The sequence below is a fragment of the Sapajus apella genome, unplaced genomic scaffold, assembly GCF_009761245.1.
Source record: "Sapajus apella isolate SASKATOON/1434 unplaced genomic scaffold, GSC_monkey_1.0 scaffold32, whole genome shotgun sequence".
NCBI classification, from domain to species: Eukaryota; Metazoa; Chordata; class Mammalia; order Primates; family Cebidae; genus Sapajus; species Sapajus apella.
The window spans coordinates 12,791,861-12,807,954 of record NW_022436972.1 but is presented as its reverse complement, the minus strand read 5'-3'; the positions used below and the strand labels follow the sequence as shown (position 1 = coordinate 12,807,954).

At 41.2% G+C, this 16,094-nt stretch overlaps 1 protein-coding gene and 1 pseudogene across 2 annotated transcripts in view; both read left to right on the top strand.

Moving 5' to 3' along the window:
- LHFPL6 (LHFPL tetraspan subfamily member 6) overlaps positions 1-16,094 on the top strand; it is a 255,257-nt gene that overhangs the window by 210,553 nt on the left and 28,610 nt on the right. Inside the window, exon 3 of one of the 2 annotated variants that reach the window (XM_032294531.1) lies at positions 12,490-12,588. The exons of the other annotated variant lie outside the window; for it this stretch is intronic. Coding sequence (XP_032150422.1) covers positions 12,490-12,588 — 99 coding nt within the window. The remainder of the gene's footprint in view (positions 1-12,489; positions 12,589-16,094) is intronic. 2 annotated transcript variants of the gene reach the window in all.
- Positions 468-6,224, top strand: LOC116562342 (annotated as a pseudogene).

Here is a 16,094-nt window from a genome sequence, read left to right as displayed (position 1 = left end):
TAGGGTCTATGAAAATGGCATTTATTTTGTTCCAGAGGGGTAGCTGCAGTACTGAGCCTTATTAGCTTCCTTTCCAGCAGTATCGGAGTGAAGGCAGTGAATCAAAGCTCCTATTCCTATCACAGGACTCATGCCTGAGTTTGTGTCCCAGCCCTGCCTCTGGTCATACGTGTGATGATGGAACTTAGAGCTCCCCATCAGCGTGTGACTCTGTTTCTTCAACTACCAAGCGGGTGAATCAATTCTGGTTCTACCTGCCTCACAAGAAGGCCAAAGGTGCCTTTAAAAGACAAGAAACAGCTGGGCATGGTGGCACATGCCTATAGTTCCAGCTACTCAGGAGACCAGGGCAGGAGAATCACTAGAGCCTAGGAGCCTGAGGCTGCCGTGAGCCATGATCCTGCCACTGTGCTCCAGCCTAGGCAACAGAGCAAGACCAGGTTTCTAAAAACAAACAAAAAGGAACAGACAGAAGCATTCTTATCATGGTGGCAGTGTACTAATCCTTCACTCCTGTGAGGGCCTCTGCAGCTCTTTCGCTTGTGCTTTCTGAGGTTTCTATGCTGGGCCAAGGTTTCATTGTTCACAGTGCCAGCAATGTCTTTGCTGCGGCCCTCCCTGCATTCCATCTGAGAAAAGGAGCTTCTCCAAGAGAGGAGGACTCGATATCAGACAAATATGTACAAAAACACATTGGCCTTAACCAAACTCACGCCCTCCCTGCCTGCACGACAAGGTCTAAAGTTTAACGATGAAGACCATACATTGAACTATTCCTGTGAAGCATTGTATCTACTCCTTTACACACACACTGCTATCTCCTTTGATCCTTGCAACTGTCTCAAAAGATAGACATTTTCCCCCGATTTTATAGATAAGGAAAACTGAGTCCTAAAGAAGTGAAGTGGTAGAACTGAGATGCACTTAACTATTGGGGTTAGAAAGGCGTTGCTTTTAATCAGATGTAATTTCCCAGAAAACTGTCCCATAACAATTGTAAAATCTCCCCCAAATTTTCATTGTTTGAAACAGCTTTATTTTTTTCTTCCAATGATTGCCTAGGACTCCAGGAAGAGAAAAGGTGACAAGTCACTCATGACTGAAATTAGTTTGTGAATTTTTGCTCTAAGCTAAGGAACAAGTATTGTGGTACATACACATTGGACATGTCTTTTGTGTTTTCTGTCATATGAATTGAAGAAGAATGAGAATCAAGGTACCATTTTGAAAAACATTTTAAGGAAACTCAAAGTATGCTCTCTCCTGCAGTATGTTTTCAGCCAAGAAATTGTCTTATTTTGATTTGTTAAAATATTTTTGATAGGTTGTCAACTTATCATAGTTCTCTTTTATATTTTAGTGTTTGAATAAGATATGCTTTACTTGGCTAACTTTCTGTTAATAAACAACCCATTTCCCATCTTTATACCTCCATGTGCTTTTTCTGGACAGATGCTTTTTGTGTGCCAGCTCTCACATCTGCGCTTCTCACTCACTGACATCCAGGAAAGGGATTTGCAGAGCTTCCAAGAGCCCGTCCCTTGTCGTTAATCACAGGTAGCAGTGGGAGTCTTCCCCGTACCTACAATCAGTGTCAGTCTTGGACAAATGGTGACTGGAAGTTTGGCTTGATATTCTGCCCCATTCCTCCTTCCCATTTACACACAGGGTTCAGTACACATGTGGATATGGAAAGTAAGCCCAGAGATGGGTCAGGGAACACTGGGATTTGGGAAGCATTGGAGAAGAGGGATTAGGACCACTGGTTCAGGGCTCAGACCTGGATGTTTGTCCCTGGATCTACCACTTGCATAGATGTATAAGCATAGGCCTGCTTGTGCAAGCTTCAGTTTCCTTTACCTATTAAATAGGGATAGTGATATATTCTATAACTATGACTTGATATCTGGACTTCAAAAATACATGTGTACAAAAACACGTTATTCTGAGGATTTTTAAGTACCAAACAAATAATATTACTACTATTTACTATTTAACAAATATTGTGAATGAGTGAGTTGGATGCAAGTAAACATAGATATCTGGTCTTCCAGGACATGTAATACTTATAGATATCTGCAATGCAAGATGGCCAGCCTCAAGTTAAAGGTAGAGAGTGCATCACAATAGCAGCTCACAGGAGAGGCAAAACCTATAGCTCACTGCTGGGATGACCAGGGACGCCTATGTGCTGAGGTTTCTAGACCTTCAGTGCTAGCATTTTCTGAGCATTAAGGTAAGTAGTGAGAGTGTCTCAGAGAGAAGGGAGTTGACTTTCAGAAATGAAAAAGCTCAAAACAGAGGCAAAGAACCAGTAGTAGGTGCAGTAAGTCAGGGATTCCCTGTCAGAAATGCCTTTGAGACTGGCCCGGTTACCCAAGCAGTTAACAGGATGACCAGGACCTGGCTCCAGCCAGTCACTTGCAGGCTTTGTATTGGCATATGTTTCAATTATTCAGGAGATACAAGAAACCTGGCCTTAGACATACTAAGTTCCACTTGGTAAAACATGATGATGGCCAAATCCAACATGTGTCTGGTTGACTCAGATTATGTGTGGTGAGTGTGTGACCATGGAGTGGACTTATGTCCAATCACTGGGATCATGACAGGTGGAAAGGAGCCCTGGCCCGGGATTCAGGAGGCCCAGGATTAATCTGAGCTCTATGTCCTTGGACAGGCTTCCTACATCCTCTGTGCCTCAGTTTCCAGAAGGCACCTTGATAGGAGGTGTGGTTTACTAGAGCCCAACCAAGCCTTCTTTTTATTATTTTTATTTATTTATTTTTTTTTGTAGACTAAAGAATGTACTCCTTGGGTTTTCAGGGTCTGAAGAATTACACTACGGACCCATGCTCTTGTTCCTCCCCCTGCCCCGCTGCATTTGTTTTATTGTTATGTTTCTTGTTCTTACATTTTGTAAAGGGGCCATTATCTAGGGATGAAAATGGATAAAACTTGTGTACATAAATTAGCATATGGAGACTTTGAGATGGAAACGTGCCAGCCTCTTCCAAAGAGAAGTCCAGATAACAGGCTGCAAGATTGAGCAGCTTTCATGAGAACAGTAAAGAAAACAATTTCCCTCGGCACTTACCACAGAAAGGAAGATAAAGGAACTGGAGGATGGATAAAAGTATCCAAAAAGCAGAAAAGATGAATTGATGGGAAACACTGGTGTGACCACTCAAGGGGTCATGGGTGGAAAAAGTCATTCCATTAAAAAAAAAAATAAACAGTGGAAAAAGAATGGAGCCATAGTCATGGAAAAAAGTGAGATCACATTTAAAAATTTTCAAGATTGGCCTGGAAAAATAAGGCTTTATGAGTTTAACATGAGGACTCTATTCTTACCACCTGTGGAGAGTAATTGGTGCTGGCTGACTAGAGGTTTGTTTTGCCTTCTTGGCAGGAGCTGAATTGTTATGTTAATAGTCCGCTGGCTAAGTGTTAAGTACTGTGTTTGAATAGAAGGAGTTTTGCAGAGGAGAAAATTCCCAGCCCCAGGTTCCTATTCCGACCACTGAGTGCTTTACAGACTTCAGACTTCACACACTCAAATTCTAAGAAACAATTAGTATCATGGCCGATATTTCTAGCATTTTATGAAAGCGAACAGTTTCTACTGGGAACTCTCCCGTAGGTGGTTTACGGCCAGACAGAGTGTATCCAGGCTCAGGTTTGGCCCCAAGAGCCCATTTGGAGCTAAAGAACAAATTTCATCACAGTAGCATTGCCTACCTTTTCGTAGTTATCTATACCAGCTCTTTTCCATTCACATTGGCTTCTCCTTAGAGGTCATTCCACTGATTTGGCTCTTAAAATATTTTAATTGTCCTTGAACAAGGTGAGCCCCCAAACCTCAGGGGACTCAGAATGAACTAGCTTAGTAGTCAATGCATTATTAAAATGAACTTTTTCGGATTTAAGAATTATCAACTCATCTGTTGGATGATTGGCTTTTTTTTTTTTTTAGGAGGCAGCATCTCTCTACAGTCCTAAAACCACTTTTAAAACGATCTTTCATGTGGCCTTTGACTCTAGATTGCTGATTGTGGCAAGGTGCTGGTAAAAACTAAAGATTGAGCTAATTTACAGTAATTTGTGTTTGACTTATGACCCCTTAAAAGTTTCAAATCTTTAGGGTTGCAGAAATAGATTGCTTCTTAATTGCAAATGAGCTTGTAGCTGCAAATGATTTCACACCTCTTCCTGCAACTCACCTTGCCTCCCACCTTCCTCAGGTTGCTGACCTGCTTCACAACATCTTTCCTCACTTCCACTGGTATGCACAGATTTCCAAAAGGTGTGATACTGTGACTTTTTTTCACGTTGTCTTTTATGGCAGTGACAAAGGAATTTAGTTGAAATTAAGCCCATGTGGTAACCACAAGGTTTGGACGTCTAATAAAGAAAACCCATGTAAATAATAAGAAAGCTTGTGAACTAGAGATTCTAACTGAGCCATTTACTTCCCCAGAAGCAAATTAGGGAATGAGAGCTATTAAAATCTGTCAGGTCTCTAAGAAATCATTTGGGCAATTACTTCAAATTCCAGAAAATTTTCTGAGCTCCATTTGTGCATACTACATAATACCCAAGTAGTATTTAATTCAGAGATTTCTAAACTGTGCTTCCGTCAAACATAGATTTCCACAACATGGACTAAGATTTAACACTGCCGGAACTGAACAATGACAGATTTCTCCCATTCAAAAGATGTTCTCCCTTTTACATTTAAATCCTTCTACTTTACTTTACAAAATAGTACTTCAGTATAGACAACAAAATGCTAGTTGAGGTCAGTCCTCCCCCAAAAGGCAGTTAGTTAACATTTGAAGTATCCTCTTCAAAAATCTGCATTTCAGGAGAGGTTACTTAGCCTGTTACATTTCCTAACTGGAGACCTCACCGCAGACATGCTTAAAGGCAAAGCTTTGGACGAAGACTGAGCGGTTGTGTCCACGTTGCTGACCTTGAGCAGCAGTCAGCTTCTCCACATAGAACCCGGGAGTAGGAGACTCAGAATCGAATCTCTTCTGCCTCCTCCCTCCTGTTTTTGGGTTTGTGAGAAACCTTATCATCAAACACAATGGCCAGTAACGTTACCAACAAGAGACTTCCTTGCTCCATGAACTCCCGTGTGTTCATTGGGAATCTCAACACTCTCGTGGTCAAGAAATCTGACGTGGAGGCAATCTTTTCGAAGTATGGCAAAATTGTGGGCTGCTCAGTTCATAAGGGCTCTGCCTTCGTTCAATATGTCAATGAGAGAAATGCCCGGGCTGCTGTAGCTGGAGAGGATGGCAGAATGATTGCTGGCCAGGTTTTAGATACTAACTTGGCTGCAGAGCCAAAAGTGAACCGAGGAAAAGCAGGTGTGAAACGGTCTGCAGCGGAGATGTACGGCTCCCCTTTTGACTTGGACTATGACTTTCAACAGGATTGTTATGATAGGATGTACAGTTACCCAGCACGTGTACCTCCTCCTCCTGCTGCTCGGGCTGCAGTGCCCTCGAAACGTCAGCGTGTATCAGGAAACACCTCACCAAGGGGCAAAAGTGGCTTCAATTCTAAGAGTGGACAGTGGGGATTTTCCAAGTCTGGAAAGTTGAAAGGAGATGACCTTCAGGCCATTAAGAAGGAACTGACCCAGATAAAACAAAAAGTGGATTCTCTCCTGGAAAACCTGGAAAAAACTGAAAAGGAACAGAGCAAACAAGCAGTAGAGATGAAGAATGATAAGTCAGAAGAGGAGCAGAGCAGCAGCTCCGTGAAGAAAGATGAGACTAATGTGAAGATGGAGTCTGAGGGGGCTGCAGATGACTCTGCTGAGGAGGGGACCTACTGGATGATGATGATAATGAAGATCGGGGATGACCAGCTGGAGCTGATCAAGGATGATGAAAAAGAGGCTGAGGAGGGAGAGGATGACTCTTAAGCACATAGTGGGGTTTAGAAATCTTATCCCATTATGTCTTTACCGAGGCGCTTGTCTAAGATCAAATTTTTCACCAGATCCTCTCCCCTATCTTCAGCACATGCTCACTGTTCTCCCCATCCTTGTCCTTCCCACGTTCATTAATTCATATTTCCCTGCGCCTAGTCCCATTTTCACTTCCTTTGACCCTCCTAGTAGTTTTGTTAAGTCTTACCCTGTAATTTTTGCTTTTAATTTTGATACCTATTTATGACTTAACAATAAAAAGGATGTATGGGTTTTTTTTAAAAAAAAAAAAAGGCAAAGCTTTACAATATCACTATCTATACTTGCCCCAGAAGTGTAATAATTAGCATAAATTGTGAATTAGAGATAATTTTTAATTAAGGAAATGGTAATGTTCAAGAAATATGGTAGGATAATAAGATCAGTATTGGCTCTTCTACCTTTTGTGAGTGCATGTGTACCAGAGTTTGACCAGTGAGAGAAAGGGATTTAACGTTTTGTAGACCTACTATTAGGTCTGAGAAAGTGAAGGTCAGAGAAGCTGCTTTGGAGAATTCAGGAAATTGGGAAGTGCTGGGATCAAAAGAAGCTGCAGCTGATAATCCACCCTTAGTGAGTGATGAAGAGGGGGACACGTGGAAATCACTCCCAAAATCCTCCCAAAATCTCACTGTCTACTGTCTGCAGAAAGGCTTGTCCCTGGCTGCAGGTGTGAATGTGGAATAACAGTTTATCCCTTCTAACTTTTATATTCCACATGAGAGCTTATTATTGACAGAGTATGACCCAGAACGCCTATAGTTTATGGAATATAGTTTCCTGGCCTCTAGGCCTACCTAAAAGGAAGAATTTTAAAGAGGGATGGTTTTGATTGTTAACAAGCACTGTCAGGCTTAAGGCCTAAGGATCTGACAAGTCCAGCATTCTTTTAAAGTGTGCCTTATATCTATTACAGACATCCTCCAGTAGAACTACAGTTACGGAAATGGTCTAATTTACACTGTCCAATATGGTAGCCACTAGTGCCAGATGGCTATTGAGCACTTGAAATATAGTTGGTGCATGTTATAGTGAACCCCAAGTTTCTCTTCAAAGAATCAATATGTCAGTATGTTCAGCTCTCTTATTTTTTAATTCTCTATTTTAAAGTTTAGCATTCCTGTAATTCCAGTAAACAACCTTTTCCACCGGTTTAATTAGTAGTTCACATCTGTTCTCCCAGCCCCCAGCTCTATCCTGACTCATCCCGGTCACCTGCTCCAGTCACCTGTTTGACCTAGGTCACCTCTGGCTACCTTCTCTGACCCACCCGTAACCATCCTTCCCATCAAAACACCCACCTTGCCACTCCAGCTTGGCCCCTGCTCTCTTTAAAATAACAAGTCAGGATCAGTCTAGCTTGTGTGGTCTAACCCTAGCCAATAGGGGAACAACACAGCAGTAGGGACGACCCCCGTCAGGCATAATTACCCCTTCCCCCCTTGTCCAGGTGTGCAGCCACCATTGCTCCATCCGTTAGCCGCACTCTTCTATGGAAGTAATTGCCTTGCTGAGAGGATTTATCTTCAAGTGCTATTTCTTCTGTGGCACCGAAATTTTACTTCTAACAGTGCAACTGAGGGATTGAATTTTTGAGTTGTATTTAATCTTATTTACTTAAGTTTAAACTTAAAGGGCTACCTGTGGCTATTGGCTACTGCCAGGGGCAGTGCAAGTTTAGATCTCTCTTTAGACTTGTGCTCCCTCTCCATTTCCATTTAATTGAAAATATTGCAGCCCAATCTGACCTAAAGTCTCCCTGAACTGTCTCGTATTTGTTTATTGTGTGTTGAAAATTTCATGTGAGAACCTTGTTAGAATGACTATATGATGAAGTTGTGTTGGGGGTGGGGGCAGGCCACTGGATTTCACTGAACGTACCGAATTGGTCTTCTGACTCTTTTTAGTCCCAGCTTACTAATAAACATTCGTTACATATTTGGCCAAATTTGGTCTGAAACTCCCTCTTGCCATAACAAACAATGGTAGCAAGTGAGTGGGGAGGCCACTGAAGTGTTTGCTATATATCCTAATAATTCTGATAGCCAATTAGCCTGATCATATGGTTTGTAACATATGTTTTTCTCCCAGAAATGTTTTTCAAATTTTTGGAGTCTGCAGTATCTTTCCTGCTAGCAAATACTAGCAGACAACAAAACAAAAACTACACAAATATTAACAGAAAAATTCAGATAAGCTAGTTGCCTACCATTGAACAACTTTTTTAAAACATGAGACTATGCTCATGGTATATTTTAAAAATTCATACATATACCACAAATTTTCTGTGTAATAAAATTGTTCCTAATTTGTATGGTTGAATCTACATTTCAGAGTCATGTGGCTGAGCATGGTGGCTCACGCCTGAAATCGCAGCACTTTGGGAGGCCAAGGCAGGCAGATCATGAGGTCAGGAGTTCAAGAACAGCCTGACAAACATGGTGAAACCCCATCTCTACTAAAACTACAAAAATCAGCTGGGCATGGTGACACGTGCCTATAATTCCAGCTACTCAGGAGGCTGAGGCATGAGAATCTCTTGAACCCAGGAGGTGGAGGTTGCAGTGAGCCGAGATCACACCACTTCACTCCAGCCTGAGCAACCGAGCAAGACTCAGTCTCATAAACAAACAAACGAAAAAACAAAGTAGTGTAACCCGGCCTAGGTTTGGCTGCCTGCTGGTAGAAAGCCAGACAGAACACAAGAGGCAAAGTTTGGTGGGAGGAAAGCAGGTTTAATTGGAGAACCAGCAACCCGAGAAGATGGTAAACTATTGTTCTAAATACCATCTTACATTTTAACATTTTCCATAGGGCTTTTATATGGAAACCTGGTATGGGAGACATTCAGGAGTAGTGCAAGGTACACAGTCTGTGTATTTTGTTCTTGTTAAATTGAACTAAACATGGCCTGAGAAAACCTCCATACTTCCATACTTGAGTCCTTGAGAATGAACCATAACCTAACTTAGTAGGTAGACAAGTAGGTGGCCTTAGTAGAAAACCTAATTTAGGAGTATGCTTCTATAACAGTAGCTGGAACTCAGACAATCCCAGCAGCCATACTTCAGCAACTCAGATGCTGCTGACTGTTCAAACTGTGTTCAGATGAGTCAAATGCCAAGCTGTAACCAATCCAGCTGTTTCTGTACCTTACTTCTGTTTTCTGTACATCACTTTCCTTTTTTTTTTTTTTTTTTTTTGCCTATAAATTTGCTCTGGCCATAAGGCTTCCCTGGAGTCTCTCTGAATCTGCTGTGATTTTAGAGGCTGCCTGATTTGTGATTTTTTTTTTACCCTTGCTAAATTAAACTCTGTTAATTTTAATTTGTCTCAAGTTTTATTTTAACATTCTGATGGCCGTGTTGGGTAACTGCCTGTCCAGAAGTCTGACTGGCATTATCTTGTTTTCGATGGTGGTGGACTAATGGGGGACTCTCCCTAAGTGAGAGGATTCTACAATGGGGCTCCAGCCTGGTTTGTTTCAAGAGCAAGAACGTAATTAGATAAGTGTACATTGTTGGAGGGGATTGTCTAGAGAGGGGAGAAATAAAGGGGTGCGAGGGGAGAGAAGGAAGAAAAAGAAAGTGGGTGATTTTTAAAACTGAGGTCCCTGGTTATAGTATCATAAAAACAGCCCAGAATTCCACAAAAGACCCTGGCTGCCAAATGTTCTGCCCCTTGGAGAGCCCCTGGCCTAAGTGTTCCATATGTAAGCTGCTTTCTATTTAGTGTCCCAAAGTGACTAGCATAAGACTGGGCCAAACTAGGTGTTTTTATGACTTCATGGCACATATTTTTTACCCATAATGAAAAGAATGTTAGCAAATAAAACTGTTTTTCATTTATTTGTCTATTAGGTAAAGAGGAAACTACTGATGAGTTAAATCAGGAGTCCCATCCTTTTTTGCACCAGAGACCAGATTCATGGAAGACAATTTTTCCATGGACTGGATGGAGGGGAATGGTTTCAGGATGATTCAAACACATTACATTTAGTGTGTACTTTATTTCTGTTATTATTACATTGTGACATATAATGAGATAATTATATGACTCACCATAATGTAGACTCAGTGGGAGCCCTGGGCCTGTTTTCCTGCAACTAGACAGTCCCATCTGAGAGTGACGGGTGACAGTGACAGATTACCAGGCATTCGATTCTCATAAGGCACGAACAACCCAGATCCCTTGCATGCATGGTTCATGATAGGGTTCATGCTCCTATAAGAATCTAATGCTAGGTCGGGCGTGGTGGCTCACACCTGTCATCCCAGCACTTTGGTAGGCTGAGACGGGTGGATCACCTGTGGTCAGGAGTTTGAGATCAGCCTGGCCAACATGGTGAAACCCCTTCTCTACTAAACAATACAAAAATTAGCTGAATCCATTCACGGGAACCTGTAATCCCAGCTACTCAGGTGGCAGAGGTAGGAGAATCATTTGAACCTGGAAGGCAGAGGTTGCAGCTGAGATTGCACCGCTGCACTCCAGCCTGGGTGACAGAGCAGGACTCTATCTCCAATAAACAAAAAAAAGAATCTAATTCTACCACTGATCTGACAGGAGGCAGAGCTCAGGTGGTAATGTGAGCAATGAGGAGCGGCTATAAATACAGATGAAACTTCACTTGCTTGCCTACTGCTCACCTCCTGCTCTGTGGCCCAGTTCCTAGCACACCACGGACCTTTACTAGTTCACGGCTCAGGGGTTGGGGCCTCCTGACTTAAATGTTAGTATTTTTCATTCTTATACTTAAATATTTTTTGTCCAAATGCCTTTCTGCATTTGTCATCCTTTAAAAAAAATTGCTCACAAAATCTTATCAGAAAGTGGTGCTACCTATTAATTTAAGACATGAGTATCATGGAGAAGATACCTCATGTTTATTAAACATTCATGGAATTCAGTTTGCATTCTCATTGATAATTTCATTACTTGATCGTGCCTAAAACTAGTTTGGAGTTGTCTTTAGAGTCCTGTACATTCTATCCTGAGGAAAAAAGCCCAAGGAACTTGGCCACTAGGACATTTGCCTCGTCAGCAAAAGCTTGTATAAGTGCTTTTAGATTATTCTTCAGCTTCGACATAATTTATATTTATGCAGTCGCGTAGAGGACATCCTGGGACTAGTCATTTGCAGTTTGAATAATTCTTTCTAGCACTCACACAAGCAGATGGCGCTCTGCACTGCATATAGAGGGCCCTTCATGTCAATCAAGGGACAGATTGGAGAAAGTGTTACCAGGGTAGGAAATGTATCAGGATGGGTGTAGGGGTGAGGGAGGCCTTTCCTTAGAGCTTTGCAGGGTGGTTGAAGACAGGGATGGAAAGCAGCTAGCTCCCCCTTAGATACCTATGAGGAAACATTATTTGTGTGGATTACTGCTACTCAATTTATCCACCAGGTGTGATGGGGATGGGGAGGAAAAGAACAAAAGAAGGCCAGGAAGGGACTTGATGCAGAAATATTGAAGATCTCCTCTCCTAGATACATTGGGGTCCTGCCATCCTCCTCCACATTACCATATTAATGGATTTTCTCACTTAGGGGGCTCTCTCATTTAGCGCCTGATAACCCACTTCCCCCTCATTAGACTAGTATCTGTTGGTCCTCTGAGTTCAGCACATTTGTGGTACTCACAGGTGTTGATAACACCTGTGATTGACACAACAAGATCTTACTTTCAGATTAGCCCACAAATTCAAACAGTGAGTGCTTAAATCTCATTTAGCTTCTTGCAAAACCATATTAGGCTTTGATGCAATCTAAAGACTCACCGATTGAAAGCTGTCAGCTCAGAGATTGCTGCCAGGATAACTTAATTTATATTAAAAGAAAACTGTCACTTTCTTCAGTTTCATCATCAAAACTTTTGGTTTTAACTGCAAGGAGTACTTAGATTACAATAAATGTCTGTCTTCCTGAGTCTTTCTGAGATGCGTGGATGCTCTGTGATTCTCAACACTGCATGTTAATGGGCAGTACGGTTCAGAGGTTTGATCAATGTGCCAAGGCCATTCATGAAACTCTTTATGTTCTTTCTGCCCCAGGCAAAATTTGACAATGCTGAAACATTCTATTTTGATTCTTAAATAGGAAACAAAAACCTAATGATCAGGAAATCATAGCCTATTAGGAACTTTTGCTTGCTCTTGAGATACTTGTTTGCATGGATTAATGGTGGAATTGGTTGGCTTTTTACAAAAGCGATTTAAAAAGCTTCGGAATTGTATTGTCTAAACAGGATTTGTAAAGCTTTTAATGCTCTAAAAGGCCAAGTTATACCGAAACCGTGTTGTCGAGATTTTCTTTTTTCTTTTAAGCAGACTTGAAATTGTTGGAATCAAACTGACCTTAGATTGCTTAAAAGAGTTGTGGCTGGTGCTGTCCAAAAAGCAGATGCTATAATCTTGTTATATTGCTACATATTGATTCCACCACCCTTATCTAGTGATACAGAGATGCTCCGGTAAAGCCTTCTTGTCTTATCTCTTTGCAGGCTTATTGATTGGTGCTGGCTGTGCCCTCTACCCCTTGGGCTGGGACAGTGAGGAAGTCCGGCAGACTTGTGGCTACATTTCTGGCCAGTTTGACCTGGGTAAGCTCTCTTCATGGATGACATTCCTTTTAGTAAAAGAACCTCATCTGAGGTTTCATAGAAGCAGAAACTGGAAAGACAACAGATGAGAAAAATCTATCCGGATATTACAGCCAACAGTCATGTATAACAGTATAAATGTATCCGTTTATTTAGTGAAGAGTTATTAATAATCTACTGTTTGCCCAGTACTATGATGAGTATTGTAGATAGAAAGATAGGAAATGACCCCTGCCCTGAAGAGTTTATACTCATTGATTACTTCATTTTTCAAAATCATGTATTTATTACCCATTTTGTGGGCTCAAAATAGTTCTGTAGAATTTGCAGTCTGAGAAGAGGAGGCAACAAAACAGTGAAGGAAATGATGATAAAAGCTAAGCAATTCAAAGCAGTTTTACGTCAGCGGTCTAATAAAGAGGTGAGAATGGAGTTCAGTCGTGAACAAAGTGCTGCATGCGGATTATCAGGATTAGATGGAATCTCCTTGCATGTGAGGAATACAGTGCAGCCAAGGCATAAGGAAGGAATGGGAAAAACTCATCAGGAGACCACAGGGATTCCAGCAACAGGAAGAGTTAGGTGCCACTCTGATAAATGCAATGATTGGGTGAGAGTTTGCACATTGATAAAGAGCTCTTTTTTTTTCAGACGAGTCTTACTTTGCTGCTTAGGCTGGAGAGCTGGAGTGCAGTGGTGCAATTTTGGCTCACTGTAACCTGCACCTCCTGGGTTCAAGCGATTCTCCTGCCTCAGCCTCCTGTGTAGCTAGGATTACAGGCACACACTATGAAGGCTGGCTAATTTTTGTATTTTTAGTGGAGATGGGGTTTCACTGTGTTGGTCAAGCTGGTCCGAACTCCTGACCTCGTGATCAGCCTGCCTTGGCCTCCCAAAATGCTAGGATTACAGGTGTGAGCCACCACACCTGGTCCTGATAAAGGGCTCTTAACTCGAAAATTTGTTTCTTTGCAGACTAATAAGAAAATTTCAGGTATTTTTCACTTGTAACCATAGTGTAGTATGTTGCAATATATAAAATATTTTGCAGATTGCTCCATGGTTTGCATCATTTTAATTTGTAATGATTGGGTAATATTTCACTTGCTTGATAAACTTACATTTACTTAACCACTTTCTTATTTCTTTCTAGCTGGGCAGTTAGTCTATTCCAGTTTCTGTTGTTTTAAGACATGTTATGATGAGTAGTTTAATGAATATAAGTGTTTTTCCTACTGAATTATTTTCTTAGAATCTTTTTCTAGAATTGGTATCCCTAGATCAAAGAATATGAACCCATAAAACACTTATTGTATAGGCAAAGAAATGTATTTTATCTTCCCCATTGCTAGAATGAAACGTAAGGCTCCTAATAACAAAAGGTAGATTAACAAGAGAAAGGCATACACATTTATTTAAAAGAAAATTTTCATGACATGGGACCTTTCATAAAGAAATGAAAACTTGGAGAAGCAGGTAAACCTGTATACTTTTAATGCTAGGTTTAGTGAAGAAGTGGATTGTTGTGGAGAAGCAGATTGGACAAAGGGGGTGTGATCTAGTGGTGATAAGCTGCAGAACTTAGCAAGGCCTGTTTGTTCAGATTCCTCTCTGTGTCCTTGTGTCGGGAGATAAGAATATTCTTTTCTTCCGGGTATAGTGAGAGCATCTCTCCAACGAATGTCTTATGACCAGCTTCAGATGAAGATTAGGTAATCCTTTCTAGGTTTTATGACATGTGTTAGGAGAGAAGGGCAGCAAGGGGAGGAAAGAGAGACTTCCCTGCTTCTGCTGTTTTCTCAAATGCCAAGATGCTGCATTTTAGGGTAGCGTGTCCTGAAGCCCATCATTGCCAAGTGATATCAAATATATTTTCCTCTACTGTGTGGATGGACAGACAGAGATTCTGATAATTAGTACATAGTTACTACCTTAGACATCTGCTTTTTACATTAAATATTTTAAGGAGAAAAACTGTGAGGGAATTGGTCTAATGGCAGTATTACTATACTCCAAATATTAATTTTAAGTTTTTATGTTAGAACATCTATGAAAAAATTCTGATAGATTCTGAGAAAAAGGGGCAGGTATGATACAATAGCAAAGGTCTGTGAATTTGAAAATGATGCAATTTTTATTTGACTTGTTGGATGACAGCCACCCTAGTTCTATCAAAAATAATACTGGCTCTTCTGGTAGAGAAGACTGCTCTAAAAACCACCTAATTTGCATGGATAAAACAAATAAGAGATTTCCTTTTGCCTATTCTTCCCTCTTTGATGACGGGACTTTCCTAAATCTGGTTTAATTTGGGATTGCCATAAATGTAGAGAAGGGGGGGAAAAATGCTGAGATGCTGGCGTGCAAAGCTGACTGCCAGCTTTTTTTTTTTTTCGTTTTCTTTTTTGGAAAGCAAACCATGTCTAGGGGAGATATTTTAATACAGTGCTTGGCATTTTTCTTTCCCTGTTGTTTGAGGCATCCTTGGCTGTTCAACACAGGCCTCAACTTGATTATGATCCTGTGTGTGCTGACCTGTTGTTATTGTGTATTGCTATACTAATTAGCAGATTATAATGAAATTCAGGTCCTGTTTGTGCAGTTTTCATTACTGCACCCCAGTATTTTGTATATCCCAGCATTGTGGAATAAAACTTTGAATGTCAAACTAAACATTGAAAAATATTTGACTCTTTACTAGTGGTAATAGTTATACTCTCTAAACCCATTCTGGCAATTTAAAAAAACTATAAAGTCATTTTCATTTCTGCTCATGTGCTTTTAAATTTCCTTAGATTGGTTGATGAGAAAAAAATAAACTGGCATCATCCACAGATGAAATGAGTTCTAGGTTCACTCATAAGTTTTTTGGGATTTATCAAGGTCTGCTTCTCTATTATGTTTGTGGACTCTTATCTATTCTTTGAATAGAAAACCTAAAGAGAAAATGGCATAGAGATACCTCTAGGCCCATCCCATTTCACTTTCCATAATACCTACTTTTTATTTTTGAGACAGAGTCTAACTCTGGTGCCTAGGCCGGAGTGCAGTGGAGAGATCTAAGCTCACTGCAACCTCTGCCTCCCAGGTTAAGCAATTCTTGAGCCCCAGCCTCCTGAGTAGCTGGGATTATAGGCACCCGCCACCACACCTAGCTAATTATTGTATTTTTTGTAGAGTTGGGGTTTCACCATGTTGGCCACGCTGGTCTCCAATCCCTGACCTCAAGTGATCCGCCCACCTCAGCCTCCCAAAGTTCTGGGATTATAGGCATGAGCCACCCCACCTGCCCATCCCACTTTACACTCTATGCTTTCTACCTTTTAAAAATCATTACTATTCCCCTGAACACTAGTGAAAGTTGAGCTTCAGTGAATTAGTGAAGTCACAAATTATGAAGTTAAAATGGGAGGGTACCTGGAACAACTGTAGCTGGTGAGCTACAGTGTGAGGTCATGAGTGAGCATTCTTGGTTAAGATGGCAGGCAGGGCACAGTGGCTCACAC